This window comes from Porites lutea, chromosome 10 (genome assembly GCF_958299795.1).
Source record: "Porites lutea chromosome 10, jaPorLute2.1, whole genome shotgun sequence".
In the NCBI taxonomy this organism is placed as follows: domain Eukaryota; kingdom Metazoa; phylum Cnidaria; class Anthozoa; order Scleractinia; family Poritidae; genus Porites; species Porites lutea.
In genome coordinates, this window is record NC_133210.1 from 687,228 (window position 1) to 709,011 (window position 21,784).

Here is a 21,784-nt window from a genome sequence, read left to right on the forward strand (position 1 = left end):
TCCTTTGTTTGAAGCTCGGGATTCGGGATCTAAAAGCAAAATGAGGGTAAGATTCGGGACTGAACGTAAACACGCAAGGTGGGATGTCAAAAGTAACCATCGGGATTGTGCGTCGAAAGAACAACAAAGAGTGCTAGCCCTATAAGTCCCGCTAAAGCTAGTAATGAGATAATCCCAAACGCTTGAGCCATTTTCGGCAGCTTCGGAAAGGCAAGAAAACTGTCGTCCAGCAACACTTTATTGCCACACAGCGCGCAGTTCAACATTTTCAACGGCGTTTTTTGAAATACTTCTCCGTGTTACTGATATCGGGATTATGTGTGCTATCACTTCCAAGGCAGACTGTCGCAGCTCTTTCATTCTCCATAGATATAGAATTGGATTCACTGTCGAGTTCAAAAGAACTATCGTCAAAGTTGCTGTGGTTGCTTTATGCAAGTACTCTGTTCTTCCATAAATGATTCGAACCAAAACTACGATCCAGGCTGGAATATACGCCACCAGTAAAGCGCAAAATATGATAAACATACTGTTGACGGAGTCACGGTACCGCGAGACTGTGAGGGCGTCGACTCGTCTCAAAGACTTGTGTTGCGCTGGATTTTTGAAGCACTTTTGTTTTCGGCGAAGAATGAGGTAGATTTTGATAAACGACAAGGAAGAGATTACCAAGCAGATGGGTAAAATTGTCAGTATGAGAAGAAAATAGACTTTGTGCATCCAGATGAAGGTTAAACCCCATGGAAGGGCAACTAATCGAATAAGTACTGCGATAAAAAGGCAGCGTTTTAGGGTTACAACAGTGCGATAACGCAGCTTTAAATGGAGTGCCATGAATCGGTCAAGGCTGATAAACATTACGCTAAAAAACGACGTAATGGAAAGATGGCCGGACAAAATATCAAACAGCACGCCACTCACACATTTGGTTAAGACGTCTGAAGAAAGAGTTTTTACGGCGTATAATGGCTGTGCAAGTAATCCGACTCCAAGATCCGTGAAAGCGAGGCTTCCGAGAAGTACTTTGGTTGGCATTGCTATGGAAGATGTCTTGCGGATTGCTAGTAATATCAAAATATTCCCCAGAATTGCGGGAAGGATGGCTATAATGTTGACACTCGCTGTAGAAATGTCAAGAATAGCTGTCTCTTCGGGAATGGTTTTGGACTTGCAAACCAAAACACTTCGAAATGTAAGACTGCGGTAAAGGTAGTCTTCGTCTTCGCTCGATGAAGTCATAATGTCTGTACCAGTCTTAATTGTTTGTCCAATACTTATTACGATAATAACCAGAGCGGATGTGTTTTTCCTTAAAGTAATAAAAATGTATATCTTCTACAATTTCCTGGAACTCTTAACACAAGCTATCTACATCACCAACAATATGGTTTAAATTAAACTGACTCAGTTGCAAGTTTAGTTCACAGTATCTTAACACTCACGCAGCTAAACTATTAAAATTTCTAAATGTACAAAAGTGGCTTCGCATTATGTACTTTTTGTTTAAACAAATACGCAAGCTGTTTTAACTAAGGAACAACCATGAAACTCATGGATGAAAAAGGAGTGTGTCTGTTCAAATATGTAAAAAAATTTCATGTACAGAAAATTTCAATATTTTACTGATAAAATCTGATATCATTTTCACAGAGAGTTCCGTCGCTTTATCTTTTGAAAGAAAGAGAGAAATTCTAAGAAGGAGAAAAAAATCTAAATTGCCAATTTACTTCTTTCATTCATCTTATTATTTTCCATTAGGACAAGTCAGTTTTCTTTATTTAATTGAGTGCCAAAGTAAATATCATCTTGAAATGGAACTTCGTTCATTTTCATCCTGCTTCTGTTATTTTACTTGATCACAGCTATTTGTGATATTTTAGAGTGCAAGCATCAATTTTAAATATATGATTATTTCGAAGTAAAGAAACTGATATGAAAGCCCCGACAACTTTTTGGACCCAAAATCAGATGATATTTCTTGGCAGTACACCCGTACAGAGCCCCCCACCATACCGCCTCTGTATTTTGTTGTGGCACTATTAATGAAGGTAGGAAAGGTTTTAACCAAGGAGTCATTTCATACTTAGTAGGTGGAGCAGGAGTTTGCGGGTTAGTGGAACGTTTATGAACTGTAACGGTCAACATGGAGTCAGATAAAATGTTTCATTAATTTATTTTTGCCAGATCAATGATTATGTTTAAATGTATCCCGCTTGAGTTTTCTTTCTTCTTAGTCACCTGGTGGGAAAAACGAAGATGAAGATTGTTGTACGCAACGTTTAAGTTCAAGAACTCATTTATAAACTAAGTTATCATTTACAACTATAAGTCTATTAAGATTGTTGTTGCTAGTTTTATTTAGAACGTCGGGCAGCTTTGATTAACTGTAGTGGTTACCTTTATGCATAAAGTTGCAGCCAGAAGCAGACTCTCGATCGACTAAAAAAAGGGCCGTTTGCTTTTACTTAACCTCCCTTTGAAATTGGGGTGGGCGCGAAAAGCCCTGGGAACGAGGTTGGCTTTCCCTCATTAGTTGGCTAACCCTTTTTAACATGTACCAACTGAGAATAGGCCTGCTACGACAAATACGACCAGAATATTCATTTCGTCAGTTTTCTTTCCAATTTCAATTTGGTAATCCCAGTGAGGTTCAACTGACAAAAGCCCTAATTTGTACAAGAAAGCAAAACCCTGGTGGTGGTGGTGGTGGTCGTTGTATTAGTGGTAGTGGTAGTGGTAGTAGCAGTAGCAGTAGCAGTGGTGGGAAAACGACGTCATCGTTTCAAATGGCCATTAACTGCCGACTTGATCGAAACTCGGCTGCAACGGGAAATGAGGGCAGCAAGAAATATTACAGTTAGTTACTTTCAACGATGTACGAGACTAAGGCTACATCTCATCGGCCTCATGGTGACGTCAATATACTTTAGACACCAACTAATACTTATCTTTCAAAGAATAATGGCATTAAACATGCGCACTATACTACTGTGGTTGCAAGTTGCTTCTTAGGTTTCTGACTTCCTCTCATGGTCACTCTAAGTTTAGGAACAATTACTCTGAGTAACAAAGTGATTAAAATGATCAGAACCCTCATTCCCCTGTGCTTTGTTTTTTATAATTACCTGCGCGGTTCACCAAAGCACTTCGTACACATAATTGTCGTAATCTCTGCCAACTCCATTCCAACAGTTTGTGGACGGACCATGCAATTTGTAAGATTCTGTATCAGATACCCAACACTCGCCAAAAAACTGAATGGCAAAGAACTTCTTATTGGCTTTTTTGGCCGCTTCGTAGCACATGTGAACTAAATATGGAAATATTGAGAATTTTTTAATAATTATATTGCAAAATTTTGCTCAGTCGTTCGTTTGGGTAATAAGTGTCAAAGATGAAATAAACGATTACATATAAAAATTAGGAGTCTCGCTTGTTTTATTTTCAGCACATTGAGAAGTCACATGTCATCTCAGAATAAGGGACTTTAAGGTCCTTTCACCTTCAGCTCCAACCTATTTTTCCTACTTTTAAGAAACTGGGTGACTTGGAAAGGACGCGAGCACTATTTTCACCAGTGACTTTACTGGTGGCGCCGTTGACATCGCAAGATTCCTATGAGGACAATCTGAAGGATGAGTGGGAATTGTGGGATTTGAAATGTCTTTTATGTCAGAAAAAAAAATCTGTGCGTACGTGTTTCGGCCGCGTGCTGCTACTTACCAGTCTTCTCCAAGTGAAACCAATCAATTTTTTGTCGGAAATTGGCCAATAGCTTCATGGTGCGTCCATCACCCACGTCACGCCAGCAACCGAGGTCACGCCACGGTGCAAATCGGTAAACATAGTTGTGAACTTCATCCCCAACGCCTACAATAACGTAAAGAAATCGATGGCCTTTGGCGAGATAAGTGCTTCAAAGTTTTTTTTAAAGCGGTTTGACGAGGAATCAAAATCTACTTGTGAGGGTGCAGTACGTGATCTGTATACTTACCCCAGGGGTATCCCCTATAATGGTTTATATGGGAAGGCTCCGCCCGAAAGGGGAACCTCTTTCAGACTTCAGGTTTATGAAAGAGTAGGGATTTCACTAGACTAGGTTTATGAGAAAAGAAGGGAAATCTGCTATTTTAGTCTGTAAAAAAGCCCACAGCTGCACTTTCTGGCTGTCAAAAAATCGAAAAAACTGAAGGTTTTTTATGGTTTGTTGATATTTTAAAGACATGCAGTACATTTACAGTAGTTTAAAAAGATACACAGTTCTAAAGTAGGTATGAGAAAGGAGTACCATTTGACATTAGAGGGTATAGGAAAGGGGACCTTTTCTGTCAAAAAAGGTGTATGTACAAAAGGGTGAAGGGTTTGGACCTCTGGGCGGAGCACCCCAGGCCTTCCTGATACTAACTCACCGTCTGTACATCCCTTTCCAGGGCCATGTTTATCATAGCTTGGTCGGAGTCTGTCATCACCCCAGCACTCCCCGTAAAACTGTACTCCAAAATATTTGTAACCTCGCACGAAAGCACGCTCCGCACACTTAGTGACCATCGATCGCATGTTCCACCAATCGATTTGTGATCTGAGGTTGGCGTAAAGCTTGTTCAAGGCTCGATCATCAGGTTTATCTTGGTAGCAGCCAACTTCAAGGATTTGAGGCAGACCTTGTTGTAAGCAGCTGACACCAGCGTCTCGACTGTGATCACAGCTGTTTTCTCCCCACCCTGAGTGGGGACAGTCCAACAACGTTTTCTCTTGTCCAGTGCACATCATCTTGCTAAGCCACACAGGGCCAGTCCCCTGGCCAAACTTTGCGCGGTTTGCCTATGGAATATATTTTAATTACTGACTGATTGATTTCCTCGTCATCTGTATAATGGAACATCTATTCCAGACGAGTTAAGAGGGTCAGGCCAACTATGTCTAAAGCGACATAAGTTGTTGCAAGTTAATGTAACTTGGCCCTAGAGAAGCGACTGTGAGAGTTGTAATGCCGGCCTCAAGCAGGAATCAGTTTGGGCTGTGATTTTGTAATAAATGATCGTTATCTCCAACCAGTCTGATTTACTTACTCTTGGGGGTTATTGGCCGGCACTGATTCAAACAACTTTGCAGTATATCATAGGCTTCTCATAAACAAATCCATGGAGTTACTTCGATTCGAAACTAACAGTTTATTGAAATTTTACTGAATGTTGAAAGGAGGCCTTCAATTTGGTTGTTTCTATAGTGGAATAAAAGAACCTTTGTTACGCTCTCAGGTAAACATTTTCTTCTTTTTTTTTGTAAACAGGCCCTTTGTGTAAGCAAAGGCATTAACTAGGCCAAATTTATGGATACCTTTGTTAAGCGCATGACATATCAAAAAGGGCAAAATACCAAAGTTTTGATAGACAAACTGCCTTAAACTTCCAAAGGATAAAAAAAAAACATTCCTGTTGTAATAATATCGTCTTGCCTGGAAAATAGCCTTTACGAAGCCCATTTCCTCGCAAACTACAGAAGCGTCTTCAAAAGACCAGCCGTCGTCACAAACTGTTCCCCAGGTTCCCTGGTGTTTAACCTCTACTCGCCCCAGACCTTCCTGAACTGAATCTGGTGGTTTGACAAGCCTGACGACATCTTCTGTAAGTGAAAAAGCATATACTTGATCTGTCAACAAATCCATAGGATCTGCGGCAAAATCGTAGCAAATCCTTTGGTGTGGTTAATACGATAACACAAAACCCTTTATAGTCAAGCTTATTTGCCTTTAATAATGGAAGGTCAGGTTCTTCCATTTTGCGGTTTTTAAAGACTACAGCAAGACTGTTATTACCAAGGCTTCAAATTTGCAACAGCAAGAAAGCATTTATTTATCAATACGTTCGCGCGCGGTACAATCCCTGGTCTTAAACTATCTTTAATTTTCTCAATACGGCTTTAAAACCCCACCAACGAATTTAACAACAATTTGAAACTGTTGTTCAGTAGCCTAATGAACATAATAATGCAAGAATTGATGATGGGTAATGAGCTCACTTTGTGTTGTAATCTATTCTAAGGTTATACTCTCTTGCAATGCTAAAGTGCGAGTACTGATGATCATGACTAGACACTCCTTAGACACCATTCGTTTCCGTTCTCATAAAGCATGAGTAATTTTTTTGCTAGTCAAAGTTGTACGATTTGCTGTTACACCTTAATAGACAAAATTGACATTTTAGTAACAATTTGATCTCTCAAATATAACAATGATAAAACCAGTAACCGCTATGCATAACTTTCAGCAGATTTTAAAGCCAGCTTTGATTGATTTACTTCAAGTGCTTTTTAAGTGTCCAATTGAAAGCCGTGCGAAACAAATTTTATTATTATCCGTTATTCAGCGAGAAAAGTTAAAATTTATGATTCATAGGAACGGCTGACAGATTGATCATACTACTGAAATTTGACAACCTTTATGTTTTTGTAAATTTCTCTTCCTTCGCCTTTGACAAAGTCTCACGAAGATCGTAATTCAGTTGTTTCGTTTGGACGAAAAGAGACTAAGTCACGAAGCTTCTTCTTTTAATTTCAGCCTACCTGTGACTATTCTTTTCTCGTTAGTTAGAACTGTACACGCCCAAAAGGGGAGGATGGTCCATTTCTTTAGCTTCAGTTTAAAATTCGTTCACTCTTATCTCAAGCAACATTTGAACGTTTACATAACAATTGCGATTTGTACCCGGCCACTGTATACTGTTTTTGTGAAAATGAAGCTATAAAATTATACGCTTACCTGAAAATACGGCGGGGAAGAGCAAGAAAACCAAGATGAAGCAATTCATGTTTCAAAGGGAGACATGAGAAGGAGATAAGATTACGGAAGATTCTTTTCCACTGAATAAATAAAAGTTTCTGTCAAGTGAAGGAACCATCAGTTTGTGTGACAATAGTGCAGAACAGCTAATTGTCAAAGAGACATAATATTTATTTTTCATTAAATTGATCTTTTAATTTTGAAGCTTTGAATAGTTAACTGCTGCGTGAGGTTTTTGAGAACATTTTCCTGGATCCCAGGCACCCATTATCCAGAAGGAACAAGAAAAGGGACAAAATGGTTTTATAAAACTTCAGTAAACTTCTGAGTCATAATGCTTGCCACAAACAGAAAAAAAACTTTGAGAGACCTTGAGAAAACTTTAATGTTGACCTGAGAAAACTTTTTTGTCCGTGTTTTGAATTCTTAATCGTTGAATTTGCTTCTGTAAAATACGACACAGGAAGGAAAATAGGTCAATACTGAGATTTATCAAAAGTTTTGAAATTGTTACCTTAAAAAATCCACATTTCATAGATACAGAAATTGTTTGTTTACTTTATTCTTGATTCATTTTCTTTAAGACGGTCTTTTTTGCTTTCCAATGAGATTAATTTGAACCACTGAGAGAGAAAATTAACAACATTGTTGTTCCTTATAGAATATTTTTAAGACCTGGAAAAATTGCATTGAAGAAATGTTAACAATTTCGCTAGCTAGCAATGAACCTGTAAACCGAAAAAGTTGAAAAGAAACAGCAAGAAAAAAAATTATATTTTATATTTTTTCAAACTTAAAAAATCTTCCAATTTTTGCCGGAACTTAACTTAGCTAAAGACAAACTGTTTATTCAATTTGACTTTACCCTGACATATAAGAATTTTATTCAAACAAATCTGTGTGTATTCGAAGGCCGCTGCAACGTTCTTAAATACTTGAAATTGGACATTAAGAATAATGCATTTAGCATAAAACCTGAACAAGGTTAAAATTACCATTTTAAGTTTGCTTGTATTTTGAATTGGCCTCGTTTTACTCGTAGGTTGTGAGACAACAGCCATGTTTGAGCACAAAATGAAGCTTTTCATTACTTTGTTTCTGGTTTCAGTGAAAGTGGTTATAGTCATGGGTGAGTAGTACCTTTTCAATGGTAAAAATATAATTTTATTAGTCTGCGCTGTCTTCTCTTTCTTCTTCCTTTTTTCTGTTGTTCAGAAGGTGCATTTGATCAAGCAAACTAGAGTAAGGAATAGTAGGCCATATTTGCTCGCGAAACTGCTCATCAGCCATCCTTAAAATATAGAAAAATAGCAACTGGCTTAGAGGATTTCGATTTAATGTCGACAAAGTGTTTAGATATGGACCCACCTTGGAAAGTATGATAAATAGTAGGATTGTTGTAGAGGTTTGTTCAGCCAGTTTGGCTACATGTTAGGCAGGCGGCACGGGCCAATGACAATGCGCAAAGCAAAATAAACTGGCCTCCTAATGAAAAACTGGGGAAGCATATTTTTATGATCGGCTCATAGTTACGAACCTACCTTTACAACCGACATTACCTGTCTTGTGCAAGATAAACAACGATACACCAATAATACTGCTTCATCAAGGAAACAGCTATATTGTATTTAATACTGATAAAAGATCAGGTTCACTTTCGAGAGTAGAACGATAAAATGTGTAACCATGTTAAAATCTAGGTGGGGCCATGTATTTCGGGGTTCATTTTACACTCGATAACATTTATGAATGACTACAGGTCCAGTACCGGAACGGTCAAGCTTTTGCAAAGCCATATGAAATGAAGCGGCTAGGGACATCGAACCTAATAATTTGAAAAAAAAAGACAAAGATAAATTTGAAACCGTCTGTTTCTTGGCAGCCACCTTGACATCTAAGAATACAATAAGGAAACAAACTTCTTTTATTCTCTGAAAAATCTTGATACAATAACTTGACTTTCCCATGTGACTTGAAAACATGTTGGCTTTCACTGATGAGGCTGGTAGCAAACACAGTTTGACAATGACAGCATCAGTTATCCTAGAAAACAAAAACTCACAATTAATCAGTGTCTGGTTTGACTGTGAAATAAGCTATAGTGAGCAGTTGATTAACAGACTGGGTATGATGGCATGGGTTTCATAGGACAAGGCCTTTAGACAGGTTATTTGTCATCCACTTTCAAAGAGTTCAGGGAAGGGAAATTATTTTGAGACAAGATGGGAGGGGGGGGGGGGGGGTCAAGTCAAAACTGGGCGCATACCCGTTCTTCAGAATTTTGGCCTCAAGCTGACATTGTATTTAATCAAATGGAAAATAAAAAACTGTAACATTAGAAAGGATATTTGGAAGGTATCTTTCAATAAAAGAAAACGAATTTGTTTCAGTGTACTTGGCTTAGTTCTCAATGGTTGCTGTCCCGAAGCATTACTAGGGGGCTCAAGCAAAAAAACTGTAACATTAGAAAGGATATTTGGAAGGTATCTTTCAATAAAAGAAAACGAATTTGTTTCAGTGTACTTGGCTTAGTTCTCAATGGTTGCTGTCCCGAAGCATTACTAGGGGGCTCAAGCAAAGACGACGACAGTAGTGAGCGTAACAACTTAGCACGTGCATAGCGCTTTTTTCGAACATTTCTTTGCTGTCACTGCACTACTACTTTCTGGAACTGCCGCATTTCACGTTGTACGGAGGACGTGAGCACAAGACGCTCTTTGTTTTTCTTATACAATCCCAGCTTAGAATTCAACTCCAGAAAAATCTGCCAGCATTTGACCAGTTGAACGAGATGGAATAAGTGCGATAAGGTTTATAGCATCGCGAATTCACTTTTTAAGAGACGTTCTCTTCTCTAGCCGTCGCCGTCGTTGCTGCTTAAGCGCCCTCAGTGTTGTCAGGGTAACTCTATCTTTTAATCATCGATCCTCGAAAATTTTAGGCCATCAATTGGGAAGCGAGGGTGAGCAAGCTTTCTTCAGCACACTGAAGCAGTTATCTAAAGATCGACAAGCAGCCCTTGGTGCAAAACACGGTAAGTAAATTCTTTATTTTAAACAGTTTTTAGGGCGCTGCCAGATCGAGTTTTAGATGTAAAAATGAAAATTTGCTTGATCAACAAAATGAGTCAAGTGTTCAATCAGTGAGTCAGCGAAAAGTTTCTTACACTTCATGAGTAAGATCTGAAGGGTTTACAGACATAGGTTTGCGTTGAACAACCCATCTAAGAAATCGATGGCTGCCTATGATATCCCTAAACTGATAAACAACTAATTTCAGTTTTGCCGCTGACAGTTTTTTGCTTTCCGCGTATTCATTTGTAGTATTTTTATCCAAGGTTTTCGGGGTAAAGCAGCTTAGTACGAGAGCGTGCTTATCTCCTTGTCTAAAGAAAGAATTAACCTATATTGATACATTTGTATGGCGGGTTTTTTTCATAGCGAAGTTGAATGTCGTTCTATATTTTCATCATGCTAGAGTTAGGCATGCGCATGAACGATGGCGGGCGGTAAGTCCTGACAAGCTGGCGGTGATTGGCTTCCGCAAGAGAATAAACCTGGACCAACCTCATCCACAGGGCTTTCTCAACCGTCTTGGAACGAGGTTGAAGCTGGACCCTAGGAATGGTCCGAGCAACTGAAGCCCGCAGGTGGTTGGATATGTATATTGTAGAAATATTGCACATCAAAACTGTCTCGGTCCACAGAGACGTAAAAAACTAAGTTGTTCAAAACGCCGTCGCTTAATCACGCTTGGATCTAACCTAGTGGACAGCTGTTTGGTAATGTTGGTAATATCTTTCATTTATGTCGCTATTTTATTGGCAAAACAGAAACCATAACATTTCTCAGGGTCGCCTGTCTATTCAATATACCGCATCTAATAAACCAATGGGATTTATTGTTGAGAGTTTGTGAACGCAAAATACTCGTCAGAGAGCCATGGTTCATGGGCGGGTATCAATTCAGTACTGGTGATAATCAAACTTCACGATCAAAGGAAATAAAATCCCTTATTCTTACATAGCCAATATTATAAAAGAATAATGTCATGAAATGTATATCGAGTGGGGAAAACGCATAGATGATTTTAAAACAAGTAGACTGATGGAGACTATGCGATCTTGAACATTAATGGATTCTCAGAGTTTCATGCTTTTTGCGAAGTAATCATCAAGCAACTGTGCCAAAAGAAACGGTTACTGTCAAATAGAGAAAACAAAAACTGTACAAAAAAATAAAGACTAAGCTTGGTGCGTGGCGTGAGACGCGTGGTTTGATGATTGCTTTGCAATGAAACTCTGCGAGCAGCAATAAATCTTCAAGATCACTTAGTCCAGCTCTGTCAGTCTACTTGTATTCTTATAGTCGATGACGACATCACTCTGGTACACCGGTTCTCTCCCTGCCTCTGCATGAGATCACCCTAATGGCGATCAGTTTAAGTGATATCTATGGGGCTCCAGTTTTTTTACAGGTGCTCTAAAAACCGATTTCTCAGTTCTTTTTCAGTAATGTATGGATCGAGTTCTTAGACCTCCCGTAACAGATCTAACAATGTTGATGATGAACTTTATTTATTAAAGTGTCAAGAAATCTTCTAGGGTGCCTGACAGGGCCTGCTTAAACAAGGGACTGACACTATTTAAAATACTACTAACCTAACTACTAAGAATGATTAGTATTAATAACAAATATATTTACAGTGACAGTATGACATTAACAAAAACATGCTTCCTAAAATATTGCTTTAAATTATTGGGACACTACTCATACAAAAATGATCCTTTAGAAATTAAAATGTCAGTAGAGTCTCGATGTTAGCAAGAGAGAACATACGAGATAGCAATTCTTGCGCTCTGTAATTATATATTGCTGGTCTACCTCTCGGGTTTTCTTTTTAAAAGGCGTAAATTACATCGGTCTCATTGACATCTTTACTCATTTAAGATCAAATCACGGGACCTATGTTTCTTAAAGGTGATAGTATTTAAACACGGAATGAAAAAGGCATTAGAATTGCTGTGTCAATAGCGAGATTTAAGTTCAAAAAGGGTCGTTTACGAAAGGAGGGCATATAATGTATTTTGCCTTATACATAATTCTCGCTATTTCTTTCAATCGACGACAGACTGGTATTAGCAGTTTAGCGGCCTTTCTAATAATCTTTTTCATCCCGTTAATTTAGAACTTGTACGTTATAATTGAAAACTCGTGTTAATAAAAGTAGAAATGAACTAAAATAACCTATCATCATTTAAAATGATCTACAACTAAATTTTAAATGATCTAAAATGATCTAAAAGAATCCATCACGAAATCTTAAATGATCTACCTATATGTCTAGTTCGTTCACACAATTAAGAGAGTGAAACGTTTTACTGTTTTAACGAAAGATTATTTTAAATTACGCTCGTTACACAAGTGACTCCGACTTAACAACCAACGCATTTGCCTCTGGCACATTGTTATATACTACTTACTTATAAAGGGTAATAAATTATTTTAGGATACATATTTTGAAATATAAACTTCATAAACGTTGAATCAGCTCTTCAATCTTTAAACCGTTCTGAAAAGTACAAACACACTCGTAGTCTCGGTGAACTGTTCTTTGTGAATTGTTCTGTATTTTCGGGTATTGAGAGGTTCAATTACGATTCTATAGCCTGTGAAGACAGCGTTCACTAATTTCTTCTACAATTCACGTTATTCAAACTAGTCCACTATGCGTGATAGTTTAACCAAGGCCAGACGATCTTTTCTTTAAAAAAACTGTCATTTTTAGTAATGGGCCAGTACTTGTACAACAGTTCTTTTTCGTGCCGACACCGTGTTAATTCCATGAACTGGTTTGCTTGTTGTGGACAGACTGTAACTGTTATTCAGAAACTTTATCAGAGTTTATCAAAATTTTGTGTCGTAGGAGCTTGGTTCATCGTCGTCTGGCAAGTTAACTGATTCCTCAGTTTCTCTTGAAACAACATCTTTGGACTCTGCCGAGCATGACTTAGTGACAGTGGTGAATTGAGCTTGATCTTCTGGCCCAATGCTGATGTCCGCAAACTCCAGTTGCTCCAGTTTTTTTGCTTCCCTAACTATCCTTGGAACAACTTTATCAAAAGCTTTTAGTTCCACGAGATTTTTCTGTTTTGGGTTAACGAATAAGACTACCAGTGCGCGACGAAATCTTTCGGTCCGAATGTAATAGATCGCACAATTAATTGCGCACGTTACGAGCAAAAAGAAGAACTCAAAAAACAAAAGCCAGTGTTCGATTATAACTACAGTGGTTGCAATCAAAATACTTCGAGTTACTCCTGGAAGAATGCAAATGGCATAAGCAACTATTATATATCGAACTGTTATCAAAGCTTTAAGATCCTGAAATTTTTTAACTCTCAGTCCTTCTATACCCTTTCTGAAAGTGACATTTTTCCTAATTTCTCTCGTGCTCAAAAATGAAACTACGCAAAATAAGACCAGAAAAGAGGGCAAAATTATTCTAGGGAAGGGCATAATGCCGTTATCTTCGTATTGTTGGATGTACCTAAAAATTGCCACATCACCCATTTCTTCAAACTCTGTATGAAACAAAATAATGAACCCAACTATGACACAACCTATAACCCATTTAACTGCTATGGCTATAAAAATTGTTTTTCTATTTTTCCATGCTGTATATCTTACGCCATAAGCGAAGGCTAGATAGCGATCCATGAATATGGTGGATACTGAGAGAAGGTTCTGTAGCAGACATCCTCTGCGGATAAACAAACAAACCATGGCTACTGTGCGACCCCTAAGAGATGGTGATGGATACAGTTGGTAGCAGATAAACATGGGGATGTTAATTGCACCGTTCATGAAATCAGTCACAGCCATTTCAACAACAAAAACGTTGGCATGAGTACGCAGATTTTTAAACTTCCAAACGATGGCACAGATCAAAGAGTTACCTACAACCACCACTAGCAGTAGAAGACCAAGAAGACATGTTTGAAGGATCAGCTCATATCCCTGTGGTAGGATTTGCGCTTTAGTGCTCATGCCAGGATGCCGTTTTATCTTGATAATCACAGCTCTTTCTCTTCGAATTTAACGAATGTTTTTTTTACTTGATTGATTTCACAGCAAAAAACGTCTTCTCCCAATGAAGAGATTAATTTGAGTGAATGTTTTGATCTTGTGCAATCTGCATATCTAGCTTTGATATGCTGATTTATTTCAATTGGCCTGTTTAAGTCACACCTTATTGGGTGGGACCAATTAATAAGAGCTTTATAACGTCAAGAAACCTTTAAAAACTGATCTTGACGAACCGCATGTATTCAGGATAGGTGTGGAATGTTGAAATGCCGAAAAGCCTTTTTTTTTCATAATATCTATTTCTTAGTAACAAACAACCTGATCCAAAGACAATATCCTTTTGATTTTACTTTTCATATAACATCTGTGAAAATCTGGCTTTTCTACAATAATGTAGAAGACGGTTTGACAGCCTCTCTTTCACTCCATTTTGTTGATTTGGTCTTTTTACTGGTGTCAACCACGTACACTTAACCCTGTGATACCAAAACGTCAGTTTTGAAAAAGAGCAACAATCGCTTTATTCTTGCCGCTTTATTCTTACATTATCAAGTTTCCTAATCAACCGTCCCGAGTTTAGTGGTATTTAGCGATTTTTGCTTTTTCTGAAGTGAATGCAAATTAGATTGAAAATTTTACAAGGAGCGACATTTCCCGTTTTTTGATGTTCCGATCTTTGCGTGTTACAACGTTTTCGTCTCCCTTTTTGGCGTTCCGAAGAAAAAATGCAGGACGGCAAACTAGATAAATTTTCTTAAAACTGGTGCTCTAACCAGGAAGAATTTTGCCCTTCTTGTGGTTAAAACGTGTGTCTGTTTCAAGTGAAATACAGCCCTTATTATCAGAGAATAAAAAACTTGAATGTACACTTTAGATGCTTCCTTGATCTCCTTTTACAAAAAAAAGGAGTGAATAAAAAGGAGCCGTACACTTCTTTTGTCTCTCCTGCTTCTACTTTTTACTTTTAGAAATAACTTCTGGTTTAGCAAAAACTGAAAAATAGTCGTTGTTCCTTAAAAGATCATGGACATGTACTTGCCTAGTTCCTTGGCCTCATTGTTATGCGCGGCCTGTTTTTCGGGTCTTGTGATTCTAGGTCGCCGTAATGGATTGACGGAGAAGGCCTGGGAAGTTTGCTGTACAAGGACAAGGCAAGAAGCGTACAACGTTTTTCACATTCTGTGGCTGTCGCCAACATCATCCATTGCGCTAGGCCAGGCTGACGATGACCAGTTTTCCCAATTGATGGTCGTAGCGTTTCTGGCGATGTGTTTCACTCCGATTAAACGAAAAAAAATACCAGCAATAATGTATAGTCTTGGATATGATTATCATTCTAGCGGTTGAATGTAACATTTCATCAGACATTTTACTAGAGATGTTTCTAGATCATTACTAATAACTAAAATTTCACGAAGAATGCTTTTCTTTCGGACTGGCACCGGCGCCCACTTCAAGCACGGAACACTGGTGGAGGAAGTGTGTACAGATAGTTTTAGCCTGTCCGCAGACTATTTACTTTCTTTTCGATCATTCAAGAGCGACCACGCGAGAACGACACTCGGCCCAGCCCCTTGCGCTTGCGGTCAATAAATCCCTCGTGGATTTTCTTTTCAAACAAGCGCTCGAGGATCTTTGAACAGGGTAAAGTCGTTTTGTCATCTCCCCCAGCAACTTAAAGAGACAGCTGACATGCAGTTTTGGTAATTACAATTTTCAAAATCAAGAATCAGAAGTCAAGGATAGATGTTTGTCTTCCTATACGCACTAGGCACCATGAGCAAAAAAAAAAAAACATCGCTGTAGCTAAGTTCTTAATTTTTGGCGTTTTGGCTTTTGTCCCCTTCGTACGTAAGCACTACCCACCGATCACATAATAATATCATTTGGTTTCTTGAAAGAACGAAAAAAACTATCTTACATAAGTAAGTACTCAGTACTACTTGTACTAAGTACTTCTTACAAGTACTCTGCAGTGGCTCTTTTAGCGTTATATAATAAGAGTATACGAGGCTACTGGCATCAAACTGCAAATAAATTAAAGGATTACCGGATGGAGTAAGCGATAATTATAAGAAAACATAAACTTAGCAAAGTAGAAAGAATCGAGTTTAAACAATCTAAAAAGTAATCCTCTACTATACTAGAGAAAAAAGGGGCATTATGACAGCGATAAGCAACGATGAATAAGCTACTTGTAAGTTTGCCTCAACTTGATAAATATTTGAGACATAAAAATTTCGCTAATTTCATTAATTTGCTTTATTGTTTGCTTTTCCAATCTGTTGTAGGTCCTTTGGGGAAGAATAAGCCCACGTTAGAAGACGAAGTAGCCCAGTTATTTCTTACAAAAAGAGCAATAACAAGCATCAAACGTGAGTCATAGGTTACTGTACGTGTTATAAAACTAAATTACGAGATTCAGTCAGAACTTGTTAATTAGGCTCCCTGTCTGAAAACTCTCCACAAATGTAGAATTCGGTCGTTCTCACGGTTAATCAATTTCAAACTTAACAACTACATTAAAAGTACCGTACTCGGCACTGTTCAATGTAAATTTTCTTTCGCTTCAATTGAAATCCTGTACTGTCAACTCCGAGTAAACAGTAATGAAATATACGTTGAATTATATATCCTTTCAATAATCCATAAAACTCTCCAAATCACTGCCCGAAAAGTTGAAATGCACTTTTTCGGTTCAGATAATTGCGATTATCTGCCACTGAGACTCGTGGCCGACATGCTTTTTCCTTCACTGCATATTAATAGAAAGGGTTTTATCTTTGGCTAACCTCCCTATACAAAATCTGCTTTTAACACGGTGTTTTGGCTTTTTAAGCAAATAAGATCCGTTTAAACCTGGCTGACAATCTTCCGAGAGAGAATGGCACAGGCCGTGTGGAGATATACCATGATAATCAGTGGGGTACTGTGTGTGACAAGTCGTGGGACTTAAACGATGCGTTCGTGGTCTGTAATGAGCTTGGACTTGTCAAAGCCATCCACGAGACTAAGAATGCCAAATATGGGCAAGGAGTAGGTCCTATTTGGCTCAGTAATGTAGACTGCAAGGGAGGAGAGAGTTCCCTGGTCAACTGTCCCCACCGTGGTTGGGGAAATGTTGGCTCTTGTACACACGGAGACGACGCTGGCGCCAAATGCCTGCAAACAGGTGAGAAATGGGTACGCAAGGTGTACATACTCCCAGGTTGTAGCAATCTCTTCTAGGAATTTTAAATGCATCGATTTATTCAGAATAGCAGTTTAATGATAACTTTTATTTCTTTCTCATTGTAAAAACCAAAGTGTAACTCGAGCATAAATATGAGACTACAAGTGGAAAACAGTAGAAGTCCACAATTAGTTTCGATATCAGGTTTTACCTAGTCACACTAGTCACAAAACTGTATATGATGTATGTCAGTGAATGCACTGACATATAGGTTATTCTGCAACATATCTATTTTCCCGAAAATGCCCTATATATATGTCATTATAAACATGAGTGAAATCATTACGTACAAAGAGCCGACTGTAAAAAGGGTCCACATAAGTAGACTCTGATTTCTGCTTTCAAAGAAGGTCGCCATTTGAGGAAATGTTACGATTCTCCAGTCCATGCGACATGCTTTCTTGGCACTCTTATATGTAGCTCAAAAAAGGTCAAAGTGTATTAAAGGGATTGTCAGAGTTATCTTGGGCCCGGGGAAAGAATTAAAATTTCTTTAGAACACATCTGTATTTGTAGTATGAGCAGGCCACCCGACGTTAATTTTTCCCACTCTCCTGCGAGTACCACGCGGGCTAAGAAAAGATATTTATGATATTATCTGTTAGGTATACCTCGTTTAATTGAGGTTGGTTGCTACAAAGACAGCCAGTCTAACCGGGCTCTTCGTACTCTGTTCGCATATCTGAGAAGTGAAGTCGATTGGTACAATTTGCGAAGCATGGTAACAAAGTGCGCAGAAAGAGCCTGGAAACGAGGATTTAGGTAAACAATCCCACAATCCTAATGTATATGTGTATAATCTTCGTGAAGGAACGTGATCCATTACTAACAGCAGTGAATGTAGTCTTAGAGGAGAAGCTAGATGAATTTAATTTGACGTACAAAACTAAAGAAAGAGTTTGCTAAGTTAGTTTATGTTTAATGTGACCATTCCCAGTGAGTCCTGTCATACGTCATGAATTTCTTTAGTTGCTCACTTCATCAAGAAAGTTAGGTTGATAGTTCGGTGGCTTCTTAAGAATCGGGAGCTTACGCAACGACGACGGCAAAAAAGCAATAGGGTTAGGGCTTGTTTACATGGAGGTGGCCGGGACCCTTGGTAGGTGAGGTAACCGGCGGCGGGTATCCCTTCAGGGCCGGGTTGTTTATAGCTGGGTTAAGATAACCCAGGGTTAGTGCGATATTTGAATTCAGATATGAAAGCTTAGCAAGCATTTCAGTTTTAATGCTTTTTGTCTACAAGTAGATGATTGGAAGCTCTAAAAATAGCACAGAAAATTATCCGAGAAAATGCTTTTGAACACAAGAAAAAGAAACCTGGGTTAAATTTAACCCCGGGTTAAGGGCTAATCGGCCTTCGAACAAATGGGCCCAGGTCCCTAAATTATCCGCGAAATACCACCTCTAATTACTGGAACAGCTGGGAGAAGGGCTTTAATAAAACTACGAAAAGCAATCACAAACTAATGATAGAAATAGGCAGATACACTACGAAAGATAGTAAACATTGCCCTTTTTGTGGATCCAATCTAATCGAAGACGAAGTTCACTTTCTTTTTCGTTGTCCTACGTACTCTATGATTAGGAATAATTTTTACAATAAAGTCAAGACTCTGATTCCAATATTACCCAGTTACCAGTACACGTTTTATCAATGGACTGATGAACTCCTCTAATTTTTTTATCAACATACAATTCATGAAATATATTTCAGCTCGCTTTGATTTTCGTGACAAATTATTACCAAAGTAACTTAATTGCCTTATGTTGTAATGTTAGTTCTTCTTCTTCAAATAGCTTTTGCAATACTGTATGTACTTGTATGGTCATGCAAGTAACGCTCGTTATTGCTGTTGTTGTTGTTGGTAAGCACAACTTTTTTTTCTAGGTACTTTGGGATCCAGTTCTATGGCGAATGTTGGGGTGATGTTGAAGCAGAAGCAAGGTACGCCATGCATGGTGAAGTGGATAGGAAACATTCTGAACAGAACTGCATTGAAGGTGAGATTAAAAATTTGCCGACTTTTTCTTCTCTTAACGACGCCAAACTTTCTTCATTTTCAAATGTTTCATATCCTGACAGTTTTATTTCAGACCGAACTTTTTATTCAGAAGGAAATTCAGACAAACATTTTTAAGTAGAGTAAAAACTTTGTTAGAGTTAGTGGTTCTGAATGATTGACTTGATAACTCGAACAGATTGAGGGTAGATTTAAGCGTTTTCCTTCAGAGGCAAAATATTTACTGCTTCGAATCAGATTTGATAACGACCGTGGGTAAGATGGCATTGGCAATCCTTTGCTATATGTAATTACCGATGATTATTAACTGCTTTATTATTTTGCAACAAATTGCGTTGATTCATTGCGTTCTTTTTGTTGATAAGGTACCGGCATGCACTGGGCAAACTTTGTGTACAAATTTGCACCTTGGAGAGATCTGGGATGCTGGAGGGATGTCATAAGTGACCGAGCATTACCTCAGTTGCTAGTAAACCTACGATCACAAATTGACTGGTTTAACATCGGCAAAACCAGTGAGTCTTGAGTGGTGTAGTAGGGAATGGATATTTCTTTGTCTTAGTTGTTGTTGTTTTTTGCAAGGTGCTCTCAGTAACTTGTGGGTGTATCCCACTGCAAGAAAATAAGATTCCATTGCAAACGGGGGTCCCTGCCTCAATGAGATTCATGACGTCATAGGCGTTAATGTAGTCCCCTGTAATTAATGAGATTCCCCACAAAATAGAGTAACCAACCCTACTGTCAGCTTGGGCATAACAAATAACTACAACACATTTCAATATAGCCATCAATTGTTTTACTGAATTACAGTATCATATGACCTGATTTCCACAAGTCTCCCTAAGATCATTCGCCAACCACTTATTAATTAAAAGCCGGGATGATTTTGATAAACTTTTTTTTCCACTTAGGGACGGACTATTGGAAAAAACCGGAGGTGGGGTGAAAATTCCCCAAAAAAATTCCTGCAAGGAAAACTTGTCTAAAAAAGATCCTGCAAGCGGTGATACCTAAAAACAATAAGTCATATGCCCTAGAAAAATTTCTACAGACAAGCGAGATTTTTAAAAAAATTCGTGCACCAAAATTTTTCTCCCCTCCCACCCCCCCGCCTCCGCTTATTTCTAATGGTCCGTCCCTTATTAACGTTCACCACGCTATTATCTCTTTGTCAACTGAAAGCAAAAACTGATTTCTTCATCTAAATGAAACTTTCTTTTCCTGCCTCCCGCGGACAAGGTACCTTGGTGCATTGGTCCCAGCATTCAAGGCAGGTGTATTTAGATATTCTTTATCCAAAGAAAGTTATCCCCAAGTGCAGGTATGGCGGCTTTCTTAGTTAGGGAAGAGATAACTGAACTTTTTAGCACCAGACAGAAAATAACGTCTGCTGCGTTAAAAGTTTTGATGTATTAAGATAACATTTGATGTAAACTTTTGTGTTCGTATGGAGGAAGAAATAGGGCAAATTTGTATTTCCAATTTCACTCGTGGTTGTGTAACTCTTTTCAGTCGACAAATGTTATCAGGCTGCGAAGAAGGCTGGGAAAGTGTATTTCGCCGTGCAGTTTTATGGGGAATGCTGGGTAGCCGACGATGATTCGACTTACATGAAGCATGGACCTAGTGCTGCCTGTTGGAGTGGCGTGGGAAAAGGATTTGCAAACTATGTCTACAAAGTGGAGTGGTAACGCGCAAGGTATACGACACAGTCTTAATATTAAACCATACATGTTGTGGTCAGATTTTTCTTCCAAGATAGATTCGTTGGTTTCTTTTCACTGCACACATTTGCTCTTCTCTGCCGGGGGAGAAAGATTAAATGGCAAATTTTAAGTCGCCAGCTCAGGCTCTATATATCCATTAGCACGGAGAATGAAGCGGCCTCAACGTAAGAAAATCAAATTTTTGAAAAATACCATGAGCATAAAGAAACCCATAAATGTTACTTTGTTCAACAGCATTGAGATCGTGTAAAGACCTGGGAAGCTTTTTCGTTTTATTGGACATGTTGAAACTAAAAACTTATCAATGAGGCGTTTTAGGCATGAAATACAAGTAAAATGCCAAATGCACCTGGCGTAAATTATATCTATACTAGACTAGTCTCTCTAGACTACGAGTAGTAGTCACTTTCTTAAAGTCACGTGTATTCTTCTTTTCTCCTGACAGGTCAATCAGACGTTGTACATGCATCCAAACTTGAGACCACTGTTCAACAAAGTAGTCAGTAACTTAGTAGAAAATGTTTATCTTAGAATGGAACATTTTTCATTACTTTCATGCAGTGTGTGTACTGTGAATGAAATAAAATTGAAGTACGAATACTTTTATGATCAATAAAATATTCCTTCACAGAGAACTCAGCATCGGTATATTGTCCCAGCATCCGCTATTTTGCCGCATCAGTGCTCCTTACAATTTTTACTGTTTTTAAAATTGTACAAAAAATTGAGCGAGCAAATTCATACATTTATTTTGCAATCCTAACACGCTACCAGCTTGTGAGTAACACCAGTAGAACTTTCGCAAGATCCTTTAAGCGTGTAGGGCCCCGGTAACTCGAACTCTGACAAAAAACAGTTCGAGTTATTGAGGGTTCGAGTTAAAGGGGTCGATTGCAAAATTTAATTCGCCATTTTAAGAGTCTTTTAAAAATTGATAG

General features: G+C 38.4%; 3 protein-coding genes across 3 annotated transcripts; 1 reads left to right on the forward strand and 2 right to left on the reverse strand.

Annotated features, from left to right (window-relative positions):
* Window positions 1-237: 237 nt before the first annotated feature.
* On the reverse strand, window positions 238-1,239 carry LOC140950830 (adenosine receptor A3-like). Its single transcript, XM_073400051.1, has one exon. The coding sequence runs from the start codon at window positions 1,237-1,239 to the stop codon at window positions 238-240; it is 1,002 nt and encodes a 333-aa protein (XP_073256152.1).
* Window positions 1,240-2,149: 910 nt separating this feature from the next.
* On the reverse strand, window positions 2,150-6,897 carry LOC140950472 (soluble scavenger receptor cysteine-rich domain-containing protein SSC5D-like). Its single transcript, XM_073399704.1, has 6 exons — window positions 6,758-6,897; window positions 5,456-5,622; window positions 4,410-4,821; window positions 3,724-3,870; window positions 3,126-3,310; window positions 2,150-2,238 (listed from the first exon to the last, which is right to left on the reverse strand). The coding sequence occupies exons 1-5, from the start codon at window positions 6,804-6,806 to the stop codon at window positions 3,135-3,137; spliced, it is 951 nt and encodes a 316-aa protein (XP_073255805.1). The 5' UTR covers window positions 6,807-6,897; the 3' UTR covers window positions 2,150-2,238; window positions 3,126-3,134.
* An 856-nt stretch (window positions 6,898-7,753) lies between these two features.
* Window positions 7,754-21,481, forward strand: LOC140950439 (uncharacterized). The gene is made up of 9 exons (XM_073399667.1): window positions 7,754-7,907; window positions 9,720-9,812; window positions 16,158-16,241; window positions 16,706-17,038; window positions 17,704-17,860; window positions 18,987-19,099; window positions 19,485-19,634; window positions 20,632-20,818; window positions 21,292-21,481. Exons 1-8 carry the CDS (start codon window positions 7,838-7,840, stop codon window positions 20,808-20,810), a joined length of 1,179 nt encoding a protein of 392 aa, XP_073255768.1. The 5' UTR covers window positions 7,754-7,837; the 3' UTR covers window positions 20,811-20,818; window positions 21,292-21,481.
* Window positions 21,482-21,784: the final 303 nt, after the last annotated feature.